General features: G+C 41.0%; 1 protein-coding gene and 1 non-coding gene across 4 annotated transcripts in view; both read right to left on the bottom strand.

Annotated features, from left to right (window-relative positions):
- Positions 1-24,298, bottom strand: part of LOC126088610 (cytosolic purine 5'-nucleotidase) — a 486,141-nt gene that overhangs the window by 18,063 nt on the left and 443,780 nt on the right. For all 3 annotated transcript variants that reach the window (XM_049906843.1, XM_049906834.1, XM_049906850.1), the window contains exon 11: positions 12,552-12,671. In XM_049906843.1, coding sequence (XP_049762800.1) covers positions 12,552-12,671 — 120 coding nt within the window. The remainder of the gene's footprint in view (positions 1-12,551; positions 12,672-24,298) is intronic.
- Positions 23,208-23,282, bottom strand: Trnas-uga (transfer RNA serine (anticodon UGA)). Its single transcript has one exon. It is a non-coding gene; the product is annotated as a tRNA-Ser (tRNA).

Below are 24,298 nucleotides of genomic sequence, written 5' to 3'. Positions count from 1 at the left end.
AAGGGACCCTCCTCCCCTCCCCCAAAACCATCCCTTGCAGACATTTCAGGAATTCCTCACATCCAGTGTTGCCTCCCAGTCCTTCTTGAAGAACATCCCGACAACCCCCAACTTCACCGCAGCTGAATCCCGTGCCATTAAGGAGCTGAAAATAGACCGCTTTATTGTCATCCTCCCGGCGGATAAACTGTGGTGCTTGACCGTGTGGAGTATGTGGCAGAAGGACTGCGTCAACTCTCCGACACCTCAACCTACAAAGCTGTTACCCAGGACCCCATTCCCTCCATCCAGACTGAGCTGTAGAAAATCCTAAAAACCCAAGGTTGCTCACAAGGTCTCACAATGGCTTCCATACACTTACTCACTCCACCTGAGCCCCGTACTCCTACCTTCTACCTATTACCCAAAATCCACAAAGAGAACCATCCTGGCCGTCCCATTGTAGCAGGCTTCAAAGCCCCAACAGAACTTATCTCAGCTCTGGTAGACCACCACAACCTATCACCCGCACACTCCCATCCTACATCAAAGACACAAACCACTTCCTAGAGCGCCTCAAATCCATTCCCACTCCTCTCCCACCTGAAACCTTTCTTGTCACCATAGATGCTACATCCCTTTACACAAACATCCCACATACCCATGGTCTCTCTGCCCTTCAGCACTACCTCTCCCAACGCCCACCCGAAGATCTTCCAAAAACCTCGTTCCTTATCACGCTTATCAACTTCATCCTAACCCAAAATTACTTCACTTTTGAAGGCCAGACCTACAAACAAATCAGGGGAGCGGCCATGGGAACCAGGATGGCTCCGTCCTATGCTAACCTCTTCATGGGCCGCATGGAGGAGGCTTTCCTGAAGACCCAACAGCTGCTTCCCCTGGCCTGGTAGATGACATCTTTGTGGTCTGGACTCATGGTGAAGAAACACTCCTTAATTTCCTCCATAACCTCAACTCCTTTTCGAATCTGAATTTCACCTGGTCCTCCTCCTCCAAAACCCAAGCCACCTTCCTGGATGTTGACCTTCATCTTGTTGAAGCTCACATCCACACCTCTGTCCATATCAAACCCACAAACAAACAACAGTACCTTCACTTTGATAGCTGCCATCCATTCCACATAAAACGTTCCCTTCCCTACAGCCTAGGTATTTGTGGCAAACGTATCTGCTCCAGTGATGAATCCCTCAACAATTACACCAATAACCTGACCAGTGCTTTCCTCTCCCGCAACTATCCTGCAGACCTTGTCCACGAACAGATCTTCCGAGCAATACATTCCTCCCTGTCCAACAACAATGTTCCTACCCCCAGACCACACAGAAGCATCCCCCTTGTCACCCAATATTATCCTGGCCTTGATTACATCAACAAATTACTTCGCCAGGGATATGACTTTCTCAAGTCAACCCCTGAAATGAGATCATCTCTTGACAAAATTCTCCCCACACCACCCAGAGTTGCCTTTCGTCGCCCCCTAACCTCCGTAACATCCTTGCTAAACCCTACAATATTCCCAGGCTACCTCCTCTACCCAGCGGTTCCTACCCCTGTAACCGACCCCGCTGCAAAACCTGCCCCATGCATCCCCCCACAACCACCTACTCCAGCCCCGCTACTGGTAAAACATACACAACTCAAGGCAGGGCCACATGTGAAACTACACATGTCATTTATCAGCTGACATGCCTGCACTGCACAGCCTTTTACATCGGTATGACAACAACTAAACTGGCTGAGCGCATGAACGGACACAGACAAACTGTCCACCTAGGAGATGTCCAATACCCAGTAGCAGAGCATGCCCTCCAGCATAATTCTAGGGACCTAGGAATCTGCTACACCGTATGTGCCATTTGGCTTCTCCCACCCAACACCAGTCCCTCTGAACTGCGGAGATGGGAACCTGCACTCCAACACATCCTTTCATCCCGCCATCCCCCTGGATTGAACCTTCGTTAACCAACCTCACTCCCATTTACTCTTCAGTCTTCTCCTTTTTCCCTCTCCTCTTTAGCCATTCACACATCTTTTCATCCTACATAGTTGTGTTTATCTTTATACTGTATACCTCTTTACTTCTGTATGCATCCTCTTTGGTTTGAAGCTGGCACAGTACGTACAGTAGAATATCTTTGGCTTCCCCCTGACAACCATGCCTCCATCCTTGCTACCCTCTCTGTTTTCCTTTCCCTGTTGCTTCATAACCTGGGTTGTGAGTAACTGAATCCACTTTCCCTTCTTCCCTTTCTTTCCCCCTCTCCTCCCTGATGAAGGAACATTTGTTCCGAAAGCTAGGAACGTAAATTTTCGGTTCTGTTTTTTGTGTATCTATCGGCTGTACTGAGCTGAGGTAAGTACTGGCCAGACCCTCTATCTCTTTGTTAGTATTTGTTAAACAACTCCTTTATGTCGTGATCAACAGTCTAGCCTTTCCATATTGTTATTCACATTGCAGTGAACAAAGACGATTTGGCACACTCTGTTCTTGTTACTATTCATTCCATCTATTATCAGGGAACTCATAACAGCTGCATAAATAATAAGCCACTCTACAGTGAGTAGCAGAGGGTACTTGGTACCTATATGACAACCATTCTTCCATATATCATTTGTGTACAGGGCTTATTTTTGAAGACCCTTCGTATGATTCACCATGAAAACAAAAGAATTGTACAGTTTTCTTCGACTACCAGGTCTCAAAATTTACCCGAAACAGTTCTGCATTAGCAATGTCACCTTTCTCCAAGAGATACCTATTAAGTTCCCCATGTGTCACCATTGCATTTTTGTATGGACTATATTGATATGTTGTGGTCCTAGGAGTGCATCTTTGAATTCACATGATGTCTGCTGTCATGTCTACTTGATAAGGATTGCAATTGTTGGAGCAGTACTTCAGAATTGGTTTCACTAGCCCCTATTACTGACTTAATGCGTTCATTCCGTTCTGTATCACTTCACTGTGTTATCTGTAAACATTTAAGTAGTTAGAGACTTCAGAAGCTTACCACTAATGTACTGAATTCTATTTCTTTGCTGTGGATGTTATTTTCCATTTATTCACATTGAAACCATACTGTGATTTAGTACAATATGCTGATATTTTTATGCAAGCCGTCCTGCATTTCTTACCACAATACAATGATGACATGCTTCTATAGACAACAGCATTGCCAGTGAACAGTCTGAGTGCTGCTGATACAATCCATATATCATTTAAGTTGACTAAGAACATCTGTTGTCTTACTGTTGTCTTCCTCCCTTGAGGCACACCTGATGTTAATTTTGCTTCAGCTTTAAATTTGCCATCCTCTACAACATACTGGGTTCTAATAGTAAAAAAATCTTTGAACCATTCACAGTGACTAACTTATTAAGCTTAGCCTACTTTCTGTGGAATTTACACGCTTGTCCCAGTCAATGCTGTACCATAATTTTATTGAGAAATTGTGTCCAATACGACATCATCAGATGTTGATAGATGCTCAGATTCAGTTCTTCACATGGCCCCCCCACACACCTAATAGCCATTGGCTCTTCCCACACCTCAAGAAATGGCTTTCTTCTCAACTTTAATTCTGGATTGTCTAACACCCCCCCCCCCCCCCCCCTACACACACACACAGTCAGAGGGATTAAAAAGCTTCTTAAATTGAATCATAAATGCTTGGCAAATAAAGGTGGCCATGTACAAAACTGAGCAGAAAGCAGACACATGTAGCTATCATATTACATTTTTTATCTTCATCTCCAGCGCCTCATATACAGAAGGCCACGTATAACACAATGGTGGCAGTTCACACCACTAATGATGAACTTAATAACTGCAGTTGAGTTCCTTCTAATCATTCTTCCAATGTCCTACTGCAACTCCAGTCCACCATTGTTAAAAACAAGTACAGATAATCAACACAAGCCACAAGTATCTGCAATGTAAATTAAACAGCAGCAGCTTTCTACCTGCTCAATAAATTTCTAAAGTATCAGACACTTCCTTTTTGAATGAAACTTCTTTCTGGAGTAATACACATTGTTTGTAGTGTTCCTCAATCCTTCACTTAATCCACAAAAAATAAATTATAAACCTGAGAAATCTTAAATGCCAAATAAATAGTGATAAAACACTTAAGAACGGCTATTTTAATATATACAGGAAATAAATAGGTAAATTACTTCAGTGTAATAGAGAAGAGCATAGAGTACATAATTCATTAAGTGCCAGTTGACAACAGCATCAGAGGCATGCAGAAATAAAATAGAAACCCAGTTCTATCAATGATTATGACATACAAAAGAAAGCTTACTCACATCATGCTTCTAAAAGTTTATTTAGTTATTTCTTCAACATAATAATAGCCATTCATAGTTCTACATTCCGTATCTATTCTACATTTGTTTAAAGTAAGCACTATGTATTTTAATCTCTACCAATATTGACTTCCAGAAGTGGGAGATGTTCTTTATATTGATAATATCCATTCTCCAAGTAGATAAAGGGAAAAATAATTTTTCAGTGATGATTTTAACCTAATGGTATTAATTTGTTACATAACTACCCTTCAATAATTCTCAGTGAATCAGCAAAATGCTGCAAGATTTAATGATTAAGTGTGTTTTTGATTATTCCATTCTACCAAATTTTGAACATATTTAAACTACAGCTAAACCAATAACAAAATAATAAAACTGAACTTCTTTAAAAATATGCACATTTTTAATCAGTGCAATATGCATTAGTTAGGTTTCTGCAGCAGCCCTTAAATGCTTTTGTGCAGCTTTGGACCTGTACTGGACCATCTAAATGTTCTAATAAAAATGAAAAATGTTTGCTGCAATCTATGTTTTGCAAAAATGCATAAAGAGCATAAATACTGAAGGAATTTTTCAAGAAATGTTTTGTGCTTCACATAGTGCACTTTTTGCGACAGAGTTAGAAATTTCTCTGATGATGGTGAATGTCTGTTTCTTTTAGGGCAAACATAATGTTCTTCCAATTAATCATTTTTGCTTCACAGACATAAGCTGTTGTTAACTCTTAGGAGTCCATGGGATACAAATTTTCCACAACAGCCTCTCCACTGAGCAATATGGTGATGTGGTTAGCACACTGAACTCATTTTCGGGAGGACAACAGTTCAAATCCTTGTCCGGCCACACCAATTTAGGTTTTCTGTGATTTCCCTAAATTGGTATGATTCCTTTTAAAAGGGCTAGGCCAATTTCCTTCTCTATCCTTTCCTAATCTCAGTTTGTGCTCCACCCATAATGACCTCGCTGTTAATGGGACGTTAAAACACTGCTCCTCTTCATAGTCTCCCAAAATACTGCCCCCCCCCCCTCCTTTGCTAAGATAATATCACCAGGAAAGCAGCTTGTATTGTTGTTAAGAACTCTGTAGACACTGCACATAGTTTATTTAAATCTCCACATGTATGAAGTAAATCAATTCAACATAATTTTCCATTTGCAGAACTCCGTCAGTATCCACTGCTCAATAAAATTAACAACAATAATGAATTTGGCACATAAATATTATTTAATATGGTACACATTTCACATTATGATTGTAGCTCATAAAATGTATGTTTACAAAAGTCTACTTTATACTTTCTGAAATATCAACACATGTAACTCTGTTTAAACATATAACCATAAAAGTATTTGAGCAAGGACAAAAAACGCCAAAGTAAGGTAAGTTCTATTTTATTAAATGATGATAGCATTTTCTTAGATAACCAGAATTTCAAATGAACTTTTGAACTGTAACATTTTTCGATTGAGTGTTAAGAGAGTAATGTCAAATTAAACTTCAGAAGCTTATTGCATAAAGAAGTAACATTTTTAGAGGCAGATAATGTTTCAATATGGTACTAAGATCACTCAGAGTGGAATATTTCTATGGTTAGTGTTTTACACAAAGGAACATCACATTTTGTACAGAACTTTGTTTTGCTTTTCAAAATTTTGAAAATTTCTTGGTGACTGCCACTTTAAGCATTTCTGGTGGATGAACAGCTCATTGATGACTTTGAGTGGAAAATCAGTGGGATAAGTAAATACATGGCCTGACAAAAAACTAAAACCCCCATAAGGGCAAGAGGAAGCAAAATGAAACTTCACAGATTGGGATGGTATGTCATGGTATTTCAGTGACTACAAAGCAGTGTCAGACTTCCAATGAACTTGGCAACATGAGTACACTTATCAGTATGACATTTTACCCCCTCTGTCCAGGGCATGCTGTACTGGTTCAGTTGGTAAGGTTGTCATAAAGCTGTTGAATCCTTTCCTGAGGAAAGCTGGTCCACAACTGTTGTAACTGGTCTGTGATATCCTAAATACTGGCAATGGGATGGATTTGAAGTCCAAGTTGGTCTCGTGTGTGTTCTATTAGAGATCTTGGTGGCCACAGGAATACCTCCACATCACGCAAATATTTCATACAGACACACGACAGTGTGTACAGGCATTGTTCAGTTGAAAAATGGCACCATAATGCTGTGACGGGAGAGGTAATACATAACAACGCACGATGTCTTTTATGTACCATTGTACCATCAGAGTTCCCTCAATCATTACCAGCTGTAACCGAAGCCAAACTTGATGACTTCCCACACCATAATGCCAGGAGTAACATTGCTGTGTCTCTCCAGAACATTATAAAAATGGAACCACTCTCCAGGTCACCACCTTGCTTGCTGATGATGGCCATCCAGGGTAGTGCAGAACCGCAATTCACCCATAAACAAACTCCAATGCCATTCAACAGCACTCCATTTTTCCTGATCATAGCACCACTCCAAACACAGCCTTTTGTGTTGTGGTGTTAACAGCAGCCTATGCAAGAGGTAGTAATTCCACAGTCCAGCTACGAATGGTGCTGGATGACACAGCATGTTGCAAGGAGTCCATTACTTGTTCTCAGGTAACAGACACAAATGTGCTTCATGCACATTATTATGATCTTCCTTTGTGGTGGTCAAACGTGGTTGAATGGAATCTTGACGATGAGTATGCCTGTGCTCATGTCGCCATGCAGTCCAACACTGGGCCATTGTCACACCCGAATCCACTACAAATTTGGATTTTTACATAATTTGACCAGCCAGCCAAGTGGAGATCCACAATGAAGCCCCCCTCAGAGTCTGGCAGGTGCTGATGCTGTGATCTCGCAGATATGTGGCATCTCCATGTTCTTCACAGTGATTGCTCAACATCTGATGATGTCCATACCCTCTTATATATATGTCCTACCAGGCCTGGTAGTAACAACACCAAAGCAATCTGGTGGCTGTTCCACCTGTCACAGAGAACTGCAGCTCTATAATCATTTACGTACCTACTGATGGTGTGTACATGTATGAAGTTACATAGACATCCTACTATGGCTTCTGAGTATTTCATTTTATGCATCAGGAATGTATATGCATCTCCAGGACCACTCTACAGTTCACATCCAAGTGTTAGGCAGAGGGTTCATAGAACAGCATTCAGACTATTGCTCAGCCATTCCATTCTCAAAAAACATATGGGGAAAATAAACTCCTAAATCTTTCCATGCACAAGCTTTTATTTCTGTTATTTTATTACACTGGTCTGTAAGTAGTCAACAAGATACTACAGGAGGAAAAGAAGAAAATTAGTGACTGAAATTTTGTGAAAAGATCACACTCCAACAGAAAAGGCTGCAACCACAACTTACATACAAGACCTGCACACACTCTCCCCCCTGTTTTGTGAAAATACAAAATGAGCTGCTCTTCTATGAAGTTTCGGATGTTCTCCATCAATCCTATTTGGTAAGGATGCAATACCACTCAGCAGTACTCCAGAAAAGAATGGATGAGCATAGTGCAGGCAGTCTCTTTAGTAGATTTTTTGCATCTCCCAAGTATTTTTCTAATAAAGTGCAGTCTTTGGTTTGCCTTCTCCACACCACTTTCTATCTGATGGTTCCCATTTAAGTTGTTCATAATAGTAATCCTTAGTATTTAGTTGACTCAACAACATTTAAATTTGTGTGACATATCACGTAACAAATACTTAACAGATTTTTTGTTACTCATGTGGAGGACTTCACACTTTTTGTTGTTTAGGATCAACTGTCACTTTTTGTGACAGACATCTTGTCTAAATAAATTTGGAAGTTTAAGGAAAGCAAATATGGATTTCTCATGAGATTCCATTTCATAATTTTTCCAGTGATTTCAGATGGAAGGGAGAAAATGTGCTGGATATACTGCTTCCTATTAAAATGCTGTTCAAGAATCCATGACAACTGATCCCAAATCTCTGCCAAACTACATACTGCCCATGGTTGATGTGTGATTAAAGACTTCACAAGAAGTATACATTATTCAGTTTTGCCAGACATGAGGAGAAAAAGCGATTTTATTATCAATCCTTTTTTCTTAAAAACATTACACTGGTTCTTATGCAAAGTAAGTACTAGGGAAAGTCCTATAATTGTGCATTTCTCTTTCTTTTTGTATCTGGGCTTACACAGGAACAAACATCTTTGATTTCAGCAAAATACTCCTCGAAATGGAATGAGAGAAATAGCTGCATTTTTAATATTGTTCTGTGTCATTGAATTTGCAGTCAGAGGCAAATCAGAAGAGATAACTCATTTGCCAGGTGCCTACTAATGGGATTCTGCATACAGTGTGGTACCTGATGGTGTGTGGTGTGTGTCACAGTGGATGGGTCAATCAGTTGTATATCAGCATTTTTAAAATGAAATACAAATTGAATATATATATATATATAAAGATGATGAGACTTACCAAACAAAAGCGCTGGCAGGTCAATAGACACACAAACAAACACAAACATACACACAAAATTCTAGCTTTCGCAACCAACGGTTGCCTCGTCAGGAAAGAAGGAAGGAGAGGGAAAGACAAAAGGATTTGGGTTTTAAGGGAGAGGGTAAGGAGCCATTCCAATCCCGGGAGTGGAAAGACTTACCTTAGGGGGAAAAAAGGACAGGTATACACTCGCACACACACACACACACATATCCATCCGCATATACACAGACACAAGCAGACATTTCTAAGTTCTAGGGAACTGATGACCATAGATGTTAAGTCCCATAGTGCTCAGAGCCAAACAAGTGTACGGAATATTGTTTCCGTTTGATGGCGCATCCCACGTGAACAACTGCGAGAGTATCGGGCTTCATTTGCGCAGTTGTCAGTTGTGACACACACATTAAATACACTCCTGGAAATGGAAAAAAGAACACATTGACACCGATGTGTCAGACCCACCATACTTGCTCCGGACACTGCGAGAGGGCTGTACAAGCAATGATCACACGCACGGCACAGCGGACACACCAGGAACCGCGGTGTTGGCCGTCGAATGGCGCTAGCTGCGCAGCATTTGTGCACCGCCGCCGTCAGTGTCAGCCAGTTTGCCATGGCATACAGAGCTCCATCGCAGTCTTTAACACTGGTAGCATGCCGCGACAGCGTGGACGTGAACCGTATGTGCAGTTGACGGACTTTGAGCGAGGGCGTATAGTGGGCATGCGGGAGGCCGGGTGGACGTACCGCCGAATTGCTCAACATGTGGGGCGTGAGGTCTCCACAGTACATCAATGTTGTCGCCAGTGGTCGGCGGAAGGTGCACGTGCCCGTCGACCTGGGACCGGACCGCAGCGACGCACAGATGCACGCCAAGACCGTAGGATCCTACGCAGTGCCGTAGGGGACCGCACCGCCACTTCCCAGCAAATTAGGGACACTGTTGCTCCTGGGGTATCGGCGAGGACCATTCGCAACCGTCTCCATGAAGCTGGGCTACGGTCCCGCACACCGTTAGGCCGTCTTCCGCTCACGCCCCAACATCGTGCAGCCCGCCTCCAGTGGTGTCGCGACAGGCGTGAATGGAGGGACGAATGGAGACGTGTCGTCTTCAGCGATGAGAGTCGCTTCTGCCTTGGTGCCAATGATGGTCGTATGCGTGTTTGGCGCCGTGCAGGTGAGCGCCACAATCAGGACTGCATACGACCGAGGCACACAGGGCCAACACCCGGTGTGGGGAGCGATCTCCTACACTGGCCATACACCACTGGTGATCGTCGAGGGGACACTGAATAGTGCACGGTACATCCAAACCGTCATCGAACCCATCGTTCTACCATTCCTAGACCGGCAAGGGAACTTGCTGTTCCAACAGGACAATGCACGTCCGCATGTATCCCGTGCCACCCAACGTGCTCTAGAAGGTGTAAGTCAACTACCCTGGCCAGCAAGATCTCCGGATCTGTCCCCCATTGAGCATGTTTGGGACTGGATGAAGCGTCGTCTCACGCGGTCTGCACGTCCAGCACGAACGCTGGTCCAACTGAGGCGCCAGGTGGAAATGGCATGGCAAGCCGTTCCACAGGACTACATCCAGCATCTCTACGATCGTCTCCATGGGAGAATAGCAGCCTGCATTGCTGCGAAAGGTGGATATACACTGTACTAGTGCCGACATTGTGCATGCTCTGTTGCCTGTGTCTATGTGCCTGTGGTTCTGTCTGTGTTATCATGTGATGTATCTGACCCCAGGAATGTGTCAATAAAGTTTCCCCTTCCTGGGACAATGAATTCACGGTGTTCTTATTTCAATTTCCAGGAGTGTAAGATGAACATCAACAAAAGCAAAACGAGGATAATGGAATGTAGTCGAATTAAGTCGGGTGATGTTGAGGGTATTAGATTAGGAAATGAGACACTTAAAGTAGTAAAGCAGTTTTGCTATTTGGGGAGCAAAATAACTGATGATGGTCGAAGTAGAGAGGATATAAAATGTAGACTGGCAATGGCAAGGAAAGCGTTTCTGAAGAAGAGAAATTTGTTAACATTGAGTATAGATTTAAGTGTCAGGAAGTCATTTCTGAAAGTATTTGTATGGAGTGTAGCCATGTATGGAAGTGAAACATGGACGGTAAATAGTTTGGACAAGAAGAGAATAGAAGCTTTCGAAATGTGGTGCTACAGAAGAATGCTGAAGATTAGATGGGTAGATCACATAACTAATGAGGAAGTATTGAATAGGATTGGGGAGAAGAGAAGTTTGTGGCACAACTTGACCAGAAGAAGGAATTGGTTGGTAGGACATGTTCTGAGGCATCAAGGGATCACCAATTTAGTATTGGAGGGCAGCGTGAAGGGTAAAAATCGTAGGGGGAGACCAAGAGATGAATACACTAAGCAGATTCAGAAAGATGTAGGTTGCAGTAGGTACTGGGAGATGAAGAAGCTTGCACAGGATAGAGTAGCATGGAGAGCTGCATCAAACCAGTCTCAGGACTGAAGACCACAACAACAACAACAACATCAACATACCAGAGCTTTCTCGTTTGGTAAGTTAAAGTATTTTTGTTTTTTGTATATATTTATCCCATGTGGAATGTTTCCCTCAAATCAAGCAGAGAAAAAATATTAACACAATAAGGGAATATTATACATGGAATGTAAACAAATGGAAGCATGAAAGTTAACTTTCTACCATTACGGGAAAATGTGGGAGCAATAGATGGGGACATAAACAAAATAGTTCAGTTTTAGAACTAACTTTCTTCATCAGTACATGCGCGCGCACACACACAAATGCGCGCGCGCACTCGCGGCTTGCACGCAGCCCCACACACACACACACACACACACACACACACACACACACACACACACACACACACAGAGATAGAGAGAGAGAGAGAGAGAGAGAGAGAGAGAGATAGCTGAATTCTCCTGAAGCGGAGAATCGAGTAGCTCCCTCAAGATGTGTTTGGTCTCTCTCTCTCTCTCTCTCTCTCTCTCTCTCTCTCTCTCCCCCCCCCCCCCTCCCCACGTCACTTCTCCTATCTCATACCATTGTTTGGAGGAATAAATATAGTAATATTAAGCCCATCACCTTTTTTCAGATTTTTTGGGTTGTGTGTGCATGCTTGCTACATTTTATTTTCACTATTATGTAATAGTGTTGGAGACATTATACAAATAAATGCATGTATTTCTTGAGATTTAAAATGAGATGGACCGTATAACTGACATGTCACTAATCACTGAATAGTAACTAAGACTTATTTCTTTAAAACACTTGTTTAACTTTTTGAGTAAGTAAACTTGTTTCATGTTCTGACAATCCTTACATGTACAAATATAGAATGCCATGCACAACTTTTCCATGCCTTGTATTCAAAACAGAATATGACAAAGTATTGGCAGACTTATCTCCACAGAAATATGCTTTACATTTGTATTTAGTGTGTGAAAGCACAGGCAGTCCTATGTTCATATTTACTTGAGGCTCTATTACTAGATGAGCTAAGAGCAATTAGCACACAAGTGATAAAACTGATTATTTCAATAGAATGAGAGAAATTAATACCTTTGTACTCCATCTCTGATGACAGGAAAGATACCAAAGAAATATATCAGTGTACAGCCAATAAAATATTCAAATGCCATTCAAATATAGAAACAGGAAGTCATACTTTTACTTAGAGAAATCAGAATAGTTGTAGTAACATAGAATGAACTCACCTTCTGATGCTTTTCTGAGTTTTCTTCATCCTCAATTACAGAGAAAGTTCGAGAACGAGAAATCATGGGACTCTCCATTACGAATCTTTGTTCGTGTGCAACTGTTGATTCATGAGGCATCTGCCAGAGAAATGTGAGATTTATTATTTAACAAGAATACTTCTCTCTCTCTCTCTCTCTCTCTCTCTCTCTCTCTCTCTCTGTGTGTTTGTGTGTGTGTGTGTGTGTGTGTGTGTGTGTGTGTGTGTGTGTGCGCGCGTTTGTTTTCACACAGACATAAACACACTATAAACCAACAGGAACAAAATAATGCTGCTGGACTTTCAGAAACTCATATAATGCATACACAAGTAAACACGCTTACATGGAGAAGATTTTTCCTCTTTATTTCTTTTTTTTTTTTTTAATTTATTCTTAACCATATGGAAATTCCAAACTATATTCTACATAAATCTTGCTATGATAGATATTTAAGGTTGGATAATGAATAAAACTATATCAACCCTGTCCATGATACGATGTTCCCTATTACGAATAATTTTATATTAAATTGTATATATCCAACACAATCAATATGCAATATTATTCCAATAAAATTTATTTCAATAGATACTGGTAACAACTATAAATCTATAATAGTCTACACTTTTTGTTTCACTAATACATGCAATCTCAAGAACATTGCATTATTGAACAACACTGCATATTGCAGCTACAAGAGGCCTACACAAGGGCTCAAGCAGCTCACAGATAAAAAGAGGCAACATTTTGATACTGAGTGATGCATGTTAGTATGGTATCACCCAGATACACTTCCAAATGATCAAAAAACAACTAACTACAGTTATGGGTACTGGAGATCACTTATATGAAACGGAAAATGTAATAACTTTCATTTTTGTGTGTTCAAAGGATTTCTTTTGCATGTAATGAAAGGGTAAAGTTATGGAAACTGAAAATAAATAGAACCATGGTGTAAATGGATGTGGGGGACAGCAAAATGGTGCTCTTCAATTCAGAATGAAAGATATAGATGCATAATAATTACTAATCTGTTTCACGTTTTTCTTTTGTCCGTAAAAGATAAAGGTGACAATGAAATTATTTTGAAGCTTATCAAGCATATTGTACACAGTAATTCTTACTGCCCTCTGTTGTTTGGGATCTAAATCAGAGGTCGTCAGAATGTGATCTGTAGACCAAAGTGGGCCGAGTCAAGTATTCATGTGTCCCACGGTTCTCAGACTATTTTATATTAATGCTAGCTTTTTACTCCTTGCTTAGAATGTGTACACATATGTCACATATCGATGGTAGGTGTTGAAAACCTAGTAACTCCATCTGTCTGTGAAAACTCTTAATTCCAGTAACCAGTAGCTCCATAATCAAAGAGAGATTTGAAAATGCATGGATTTCTCTAATCTGCCAATAACCCAAGTTCTACTATACAGTTACACATGGAGCAACTTTATAAACCACTCTATTATTTTTTAAGGAACAGTCTTTGCTTCAACTGTAAAATTTTACAAAATGGAGTTATGGTTTTCACTGCCTACCACTGATATACTGCAAAAATATATGTTCAGTCTCTGTTGTTTTACACCGTGCAACACCAGAGAAGACATTAAATTTGTGTGTGGTATTGAGCTGTGTGGCACAATTTTAGGTCCTAAAACATGATAAAATTGTTGGCTTCCTGCAGACACAGTTGATACACTGGACAGCACTAATAAGAGAGAAACTGCAGTTTATACTTTTAAAAAATTCGAAGTGAGCTAAATACAGGAAAGAGACAAGTTGGCCACTCACCGCAGTGGAAGAGGGGTAAGTAGCGTAGCGACTGCAGGTTTACAGTTTGTGAGAGGAAAATTGTTTTATTTTTTTTCTTACACTACTGACATCTCATGAGCATTTGTTTCTCCTAGTGATCAGTTTCTGTGGTACAGATATGAAATGGAAGTAACATGGATTCGTGAATGCATATTACAGAGATGGTCTTCTTGAAACACAATACATATTTGTAGCAAGGAATATGAAATTAAATCAAGGTTGTAGTAATATAATACAACGAGTAGAAGAAAAGTGACATTCAAAACTTTTTGGGTTGTGTCTCATACCGCATAATGCATTTAAACATAAGTGTAATACTGTATTTAAATAGTTAATCATCTGCTCACACAAACAGCACAACACTTCATCAGGTAACTACAGTGTCACAACTCTGGAGTCATTGTGGGTGGCAGCAGTCTGAAACACAGGACAGTTGACACAAAGTGTTCCTAATGGTAGGACTTTTAACTATCAGTGCTGGAGGGCTGACTGCCCACTTATCATGTCCTTACCATAACTAGTGCATTAAGGGCATCTCCAGGCACATCTTTGTTGATCATCAGGGCTCAGCTCAAAGTGGGACTCATCACTGAAAGTAATTCTACTCCAAGAAATCAATAAATGAGATTCCAGGCTGAAGGCATGTCTGGGGCGCCCCAGACAGTAGTGGGACACCAACCTGACTGCTCACCCAATACAGCCCAACAGTAAGGAGTGATGGTTTGGATTGCTATTTATTTTCATAGCAGGACCCATTTGGTTGTCATCCACGGCACTCTTACAGCACAGCGGTATGTCTACAATGTTCTACGCCTCATTTTGTTGCCCTTCATGGTAAATCATTCTGGGCTTACATTTCAGCAAGATAATGCCCACCTGCACACGGAGAGAATTTCTACTGCTTGTCTTCATGCTTGCCAAAGCCTACCTTAGCCAGCAAGGTTACCAGATCTCTCCCCAGTTGAGAACATTTTGAGTGTTAGATTTTGACAGTCTAATGTGCAAATTGGTCAAAATTTGGTACGCTATGACTTTGTCAGTTTGTGAAGTTCTCTCTCTTGAACAAATCATACAATTTTTCTGAAACGGTAGTCTTTTTTCTTTTTTTTTCTTTTTTTTTCTTTTTTTCCCTTCAATATTTCACGTGAGGAATATAATCAAATGATCATTAACATTACTGTTATAATATAATACAATAATTTCAGTCAAAATGTTATATTGTTACTGGTGAATATTTTATTTTAATACTCATAGCAGTAGCTCATGCAAACTTTCACAGTGTGTGCCACCATTCCACATACTGAAATATCTTCGATTTTCATTTGACACCTACAGTGTGCATGAAACATATTCAAAGCTGCAAATGTGGACAATCATTAGCTGCGTAATGGAATGATGACAATGAAAATTTGTGCTGGTCCGGGACTCGAACCCAGATTTCCCACTTATCGTGAGTAGTCACCTTATAATTAGGCTATCTGAGAATGATTCATGGCCAGACCAAAACTTCCGTATGTTGTCAGCTGTGTGTTTACAACCTGTACTCTTGCATCCATTATGTATCGTCCTGTACAGGGGAGAAATTTTAAGGGCCTTTGTTGTTCCGATGTACACTGCAGTGTTCTTTCAGACAAGCATGCTTTGGAAAAACACAGGTTCAAAATGGCTCAAATGGCTCTGAGCACTATGGGACTCAACTGCTGTGGTCATAAGTCCCCTAGAACTTAGAACTACTTAAACCTAACTAACCTAAGGACAGCACACAACACCCAGCCATCACGAGGCAGAGAAAATCCCTGACCCCGCCGGAAAGCGAGAACGCTACCGCACGACCACGAGATGCGGGCGAAAAACACAGGCACTGCAATATCGTACTAATGCATGCAGTTATGTCCCGGGCTCACAATTACAATTAAACACCCTTGAAATCCTTGTACATATCCAAGAAAGTTAATTTCAGGAACCCAAGAAAACAATTCCTGATATACAAGGAGTGATACCTACCGTGTTATGGACTAGAATTTGTGGGAGAGAGATGTATTAGTTTCCAATGCCCTGTAACTTAGAGACCCTTGAATAAATACATGACAAGGATATCAATTAACAGAAAAGCAAAGAGGTCTTTGGCCTTAAAGAGGTTGTGATAAAAAAAATTTAAATAACTTATGGCATTATTGGCTGGGAGACCCTGCCTGGGGTTGTTGGACGCCAGGTGGAAGTCTTTCTGTCTTATGCCATTTCTGTGAATTGTGCACCTCTGTGGTGATGATGAGATGAAATGATCAGAGGACCCAAGCACACACTCTCCAGTGAAGAAAATCACTGACCCAGCTGGGAAGTGAACCCAGAGCCTGTGATCTAGAGGCAGCAATGCTAACCATCAGTCCATGAATTATGGACTATTAATGAAAGTAAGTTTAAACATTTATACTTATTCAGCAACTTTCAGGAACATCCCACATACGATTTGTGGAAGCAACGTTAGCATATGAGCTCTTTTCTCTAATCTAATGTTACAAATATAGAACTGAGATTCCTACATGTTTGTACATTTATGTTCCACCTCACGATCTCATTGGGACTAAATTCGAGGGTCATAAGTTCTGTTTGGTTATATAAAACAAACATGTACAGATACAGAAAAAATATCACGTCCACAAAATCTACAACTGTTAACCTATTTTTTTACATAGCTTCCAACATTTTGTAGCCACTTGTCACAGCATGGCACAAGTTTTTGTATGCGTTCTTCATATAAGGTTGCCACTTGTGTATTCAATCATGTGGTAATGTTCTTTCAGCTCGTCATCCTCATTGAAGTGTTGACCACCAAGAAAAGATTTTAGGCGTAAGAAGCGATTAAAGTCGCTAGGAGTGAGGTCCAGGCTGTACGGAGGATGATCAAATGCGTCCCAATAAAATTCCCGTAAGAGTTGTTTGGTCACATTCGTCATATGAGGTCCGGCATTATTGTGGAAAAAAACAACACCTATTGACAGTAAGTTTCGGTGCTTGTTCTGTATTGCGCAACGCAATTTCTTAATGGTCTTGCAGTAACCATGTGCACTGATTATTTGACCTTGTGGTAAGAAATCAATCAGCAAAATGCCTTTTCTGTCCCAAAAAATGGTGCACATGACTTCCGAGGTGTCAAGATTTGCTTAGGCTTAACCTTCATTGGGGATGAAGTGTGCCTCCATTCCACTGATTGCTGTTTTGTTCCAGGGGTGTTGTACGATACCTAAGTTTCATCCTCCATGGCCATCCAAGGAAGAAAACCATCGCCTTCTTCATTGTAGTGTGTCAAAAACTGAAGTGCACTGCCCATCCATTGTTTTTTGTGTGTTGAGTAAGAATTTTTGGTATCCTACATGAGCAAAGTTTTCGAAATTTCAGTTTTTCAGTAAGAATTTCATGAATTAGTGATCGTGAGATTTGCAGAACTTCCATAGCAAGGGCACTAAGTGTAAACTTACGGTTGTGCTTAATCTTCTCTTCAATTGTGTGAACCAGTTCATCAGTAGCCACAGATGGGCATCCAATTCGTTCTCAATCGTGCACTCGATCACGTCCTTCATTGAACAGTCTGACCCATCTTCTAATCATTGAGTCACTCATAGCATTTTGTCCATAAACCTCACAGATTTGCCTATGAATTTTCTTTGGTTTAACTTTCTTGGCATTTAGAAAATGAATCACAGATCTGATTTCACATGCAGTGGCATTTTCAATTACGGCTGCCATTATAAAGAAGCACTACAAAGCACATGTCAGCAACAGCAATCTGAAAATGGTGTACATGTCTTCTCCTTGAGTCAAAGTAACTGCTGCGCATGCTCGAACTGCGATGGTAGTGCTGCCGTGGATAGAAATAGAAATGGAACCTACTTTGTGGATGACCCTTGTACTTCTTCCATCAATCTTTATTTAAATCCTTGAAACCCTAACCAATTTCAACTATGAAAACTAGTAAAGCTCTCCTGGAACGAACACTCCAAGTTTAGGAATGATAACATTTCTGGCAGTAAGGTTCAAAATCTTATAAAAAGTTACAATTTTATTTCAGATGAGTACATGTTGTTTCCCAAAAGCTCCACAATGCAATGTACCACAAAGAAGGCAGCCTGTTTCACAGATTCACTAAATGTGCAGGAAAACTATCAAGTAAACAGAAAACTGGATCCAAAAATAAGTTCTTATACATCTATCTAAAGTTATTAAGGAAACTTAGAAAATAGGACAGATTGTTTACTGTGCATGACATCACAGAGGAGACATGAGAAACCAGGTAAATTTCTCTTTAGAGAGGTTGCTGCTGCTGAAATACTAGATTTCAAGTCATGGTGGCATCCGTACTACAGGAGAACCAGGATTTCTGATGAAATTCAAAGACAAACAAAGGTGACATTTCTCTATCAGCACTTTTTTCACATTCTGGTTTTGAAACACAAGAAAGGTTTCTTTGACAGTTTCTACAACAGCCAATGGACAGATTAGTCACACTTGTCACCTGGGCCTAAAATGTGATCTCTTGACTGTGCCAGAAAAACTAGCTTATCAATCAAGAAAGGTGCCAATTAAGTGTACTACAATCAAGGACTTGGAAAAACTCCAATGTTATCTGCCTGATGAACATCTACCTCTCTATGGAGAAAGGCCTCACCAGGGAGGGTTTCAAAAGTTTATCTGGCAACATCAAGTATATTATTCTGCAGCACTTCAGCAGACAATACAATTGCAAAACTTCACTATACACAACATTTCTCATTCTTTGGATATCGTGTGACAAGAGTATGAACCTATTTGTGAACTGCCAGTTAATGAAAGGACAACATTTGATGACCATGCTAAAAACACTCTGATCAATTCCAATGTATTTAAATGTCCAATATTGAACCTTCTTTATCATTACTGCAAACTAAACACTGATTTGCTTAAACTGAATAGGTAAATTGGTACGGATAATTGGTATGCGGACTAAGAGAGAGAGATCTCTCTAGTTACTGGACCTGTGAGGACAGTAGCTGCAATGACATTACTTCATGTACTTTTAATCTGCGAATGAGTACAATTACAGTGTTTCGGACAATTCAGATTGTGTAGCAGTATTATAATCACAAGGCGATAAGCCATAAATACCACTTTCCTAACATACAGTTTTTCTGCTAAAGCCAACTGTGAGGAAGAAACCAAAATTGCACCTTTTCACTGCATGTTATTTCTCACAGTCGGTTTTACAAGATCTACACACTGAAAATAATCAATTATTGATAATACAATGTACATGGACAGAGAAAAAAATCTACTCACCAAGTGGTGGCAGGGTAAAACACACACAGAAGGATTTAAATTTCTAAAGCTTTCGGAGCCAGTGGCTCCGTCTTCTGGTGGAAGAGTTGAAGGGGAAGGAAGAGGGATGATGGAAAAGGACTCGAGAGGTTTAGGGAAAAGGGATACAGTTTAGAAAAGTTGCTAAAACTCCAGGTCAGGTGAGACTTACTGGACGGGATGAGAAGGAAAGCCACTGGCTCCGAAAGCTTTAGAAAGTTAAATCCCTCCCTCCCCCCCCCCCCCCCCATCCCTCCTATCCCTCTATAAAAAAAAGCACAAATGTCCCAGTAAACACGGGTTCAAAAATGAGCCGCTTGCAAGATAATTATGACTGTATGGTTCTAAGCTGCCACTGACATCATTGTAAAAATCATCCTAGTTAGTACACAATAATTTGAAATTTAGACTTTAGTATTGGGTTGTACATCACAATTAGTTCACATTTCACGTATGGGGTACCTGTTAAAGGAGGTGTTCGAAGTGTTTTCCTTGCATACAGATGCAATACTGTACTCGTCTCTGCAATGAATTTCGAATCCTTTCGAAAACTCCTGGATCATTCTGGAATTCTTGACAAGCATGTACAACTCTCTGCTCCAGTTCTTCAACCGTGTTAACGATTGTGCTGTACACTTTGCTTTTGAGGTGACCCCAACACAAAAATCCAAAGGACTTAGATCAGGTGATCTTGGAGGCCAAGGTACAGGTCTGCCTCAACCTATCCATCTTTGGCTGTATCTGAGCATTAGACGCAGTCACACACCATCAGCAAAATGTGCCAGAGCTCCATCAAGAACGTACCACATACTCTGACGTTGCTAAAGGGGAACGTCCTCAAGCAATCCTGGAAGATGACACCACAGACAGCTAAGGTACCTCTGTCCATTAAGTTGTGGTTGAAGAATATGTGGCCCAATGAGTTGATCGCCCAGTACCCCTAACCACACATTCAGTGAGAAACGTTGCTGATGTGGTGACTGATGAGCAGAACGTGGGTTTATTTCACACTACAAATGTGTATTATGATAGTTAAACAAACCATCGCGTGTGAATCCTGCTTTGTCTGTAAATAAAATGTTACAAGCGAAATGAGGGTCGACTAGGATGCTGTTGCAGCCACAGACAAAACATCACTCTAGGAACAAAGTCCGCATCATTGAGACACTGAACTCGTTGGAGGTAGTAAGGGTACAGTAAATTGCGATGTAAGATTCTCCATACACTACTGTGGCTTAATACAGGCACTTATGTGGCAATTCTTCTTGCTGATGTTCCTGGAGAATGCTGTACTGCTTCCAACACCATATCCTCAACGTCAGGTGCAATTCAAACAGGCCTACCTCCTGCTCTGCCATGTGCAAAACCTCTGTGTTCTCTCAGGCACTGATGGACCCTTGTAAATGTATGACTTTCGGGGTGGCTTCAGTCAGGATATGTTTCTTGGCACAAGCGTGCAGCCTCCCATGCTTTGCCATTAGTCCTACCGTACATGAATTGCATATCCGTTACTGTATGGTTCCATTGTAACTACAACACAGCACACACGGCACTCCTCAGACGTGACTGATGCCCTTTGAGACTGTGTACTGTATCCATCCTGTACATTCTATGGGTATGGTGTGATTCTAACTCCACCTCTTAGCAATGTTCCGTTGTGTAAACAGTGAACATAGGATGGCCTTAGGTGTGCACGGGGGAAACTGGATGATGTTACAAACAATGCTGTCAGTGGTAGCGTGGAACCATACGGTATTGATTATCCTGCAAGCGGCTCGTTTGCGGACACATGTTCACTGGGACATTTGTGCTTCTATTATCATTTACTTTCAACCATGTAAGTTAGCACCATCCTTTTTGATACACCCTATATATACTTCACAATTGCCAAATATGTCCGGGAATTGAATATACATCCTAATCTCCTTCTGCTCCCCCTCTCTCTGTCCATATCCTCCTCCACCCCTCTCTCTGTCTATAACCTCCCCCCCCCCCCCATCTTTCTCCATTTACTCTTCCATTTGTCTCTGCCAATCTCTTCTTTCCCCTTTCTATGTCCACCTCCTCCCCTCTCTGTCCATCTCCTCTTCCACCCTCTCTCTGACCTTGAGCCTTGTTTATTGTTAATGACACCTTGGTCAGGAGCTGCATTAGCTTAAAAGGAATGGGAAAATGGTTGGTATCATTGGCACACATGATGAGAGAGACCTCTCCATCTGCTGGATCTATGAAGGTAGTCGCTTCAATGCACAGTTTTAATGTGTGAATGGGTAAGATTACAACATTTCAAACGATTCAGATTCTTTAGTAATGTTCTAATAATAAGTCAATAAGCCATACAACTACTTTCCTACTTTCTGTTAAATCCTTCTACTAGGAAGGAAACAATATAGCACATTGTTGTGTATAGAATTCATGTTTAAAATTATATACAGGATGATTCAGCTGCCCCCTGTTGATGGGTTTTATGCAGCCTGCAATGCCCTCAGAAACCCTGCACAAGATTTCCATATTCTCTTGCTTGCTGAGCACAAACTATTAGCCCTAAGGAAAACATGAACTGGACCTTTGAGGAAAATTTAATGTAGCTTAATTTTATACTGGGATACGTTTTCACTGGAGTCCATGATTCTTGAGTCATTCAAGAAAACCGCATTTGAATGTCACCTTTGTATTTTTTTCTTGAATAATTAAAAAACTGTGGCTTGTAGTGAAAACATATCCCAGTACAGTAGTTATCTACATTAAATTTCCTACAAAAAGGCCCTGTTCATTCTTCCTGTGGGAATAAGAGTTTGCACATAGCGAGGGAGAGAATATGAAAATCTTGTGCATGGTATTTGAAGTCATTGTGGGCTGCATAAAACTCTTTGGTAGGGGCAGTTGAATCGTCCTGTATAAGGAGAAAGATTATATTTGCAAAAAACCATTTGTATAATGGTTTAAATGCCCTGCTATCATAGTTAAGACTGACTGTGAAAATATTAATGAAACTGACAACATTTTCTTTCTTCAAGTTAGTATTAACAGAAAACTTGCAAATTCTTGTTTAAAAAAATATGTATCCTATGTCAGTATGAATATTTATTACAGCATCATGTAAAAAGTCAAAGTAAATTGGTCAAGTACTTTTTGAGACTTTCACTAACAATGTTCCCACTTTATGTATTACATATAATTACACATCACATATATTACAAATAGATAGCTGATGTCCATCCAAATGTTTATTAGAGTATCATGTAAATACTTAATGTACATGGATCACAAACTTTTCCAGAATTTTGATAACAAATTTTGCCTTTATTTATTCTATATATATTTATAAATTATAGCCTATGTCTGTCAAAATGTTTACTAGATTATGGTGTAAAAATTTGAAATAAATTGGCAAGAACTTTTCGATATTTTTGACAATGATTCCTCTTTATAGAATGAGATTTTCACTCTGCAGCGGAGTGTGCGCTGATATGAAACTTCCTGGCAGATTAAAACTGTGTGCCCGACCGAGACTCGAACTCGGGACCTTTGCCTTTCACGGGCAAGTGCTCTACCAACTGAGCTACCGAAGCACGACTCACGTCCAGTACTCACAGCTTTACTTCTGCCAGTACCTCGTCTCCTACCTTCCAAACTTTACAGAAGCTCTCCTGCGAACCTTGCAGAACTAGCACTCCTGAAAGAAAGGATATTGCGGAGACATGGCTTAGCCACAGCCTGGGGGATGTTTCCAGAATGAGATTTTCACTCTGCAGCGGAGTGTGCGCTGATATGAAACTTCCTGGCAGATTAAAACTGTGTGCCCGACTGAGACTCGAACTCGGGACCTTTGCCTTTCGCGGGCAAGTGCTCTACCAACTGAGCTACTGAAGCACGACTCACGTCCGGTACTCACAGCTTTACTTCTGCCGGTACCTCGTCTCCTACCTTCCAAACTTTACAGAAGCTCTCCTGCGAACCTGCAGAACTAGCACTCCTGAAAGAAAGGATATTGCGGAGACATGGCTTAGCCACAGCCTGGGGGATGTTTCCAGAATGAGATTTTCACTCTGCAGCGGAGTGTGCGCTGATATGAAACTTCCTGGCAGATTAAAACTGTGTGCCCGACCGAGACTCGAACTCGGGACCTTTGCCTTTCGCGGGCAAGTGCTCTACCAACTGAGCTACCGAAGCACGACTCACGTCCGGTACTCACAGCTTTACTTCTGCCAGTACCTCGTCTCCTACCTTCCAAACTTTCGCAGGAGAGCTTCTGTAAAGTTTGGAAGGTAGGAGACGAGGTACTGGCAGAAGTAAAGCTGTGAGTACCGGACGTGAGTCGTGCTTCGGTAGCTCAGTTGGTAGAGCACTTGCCCGCGAAAGGCAAAGGTCCCGAGTTCGAGTCTCGGTCGGGCACACAGTTTTAATCTGCCAGGAAGTTTCATTCCTCTTTATATCTTATTACATATATAATGGAAACTCAGGTTCAAATATCAACAATATAAGGAAAAAAATACATTGCTACTCACAGTAAAGACAACATCCTGAGCTGTTGACAGGCACAATGAAAAGACTGTTACACACTCAGCTTCTGGCCAAAGCCTTCTTCA

The sequence above is a fragment of the Schistocerca cancellata genome, chromosome 1 (assembly GCF_023864275.1).
Source record: "Schistocerca cancellata isolate TAMUIC-IGC-003103 chromosome 1, iqSchCanc2.1, whole genome shotgun sequence".
Lineage (NCBI taxonomy): Eukaryota > Metazoa > Arthropoda > Insecta > Orthoptera > Acrididae > Schistocerca > Schistocerca cancellata.
Note: the sequence above shows the minus strand (reverse complement) of the source record. Positions and strands in the feature narration are given on the sequence as shown.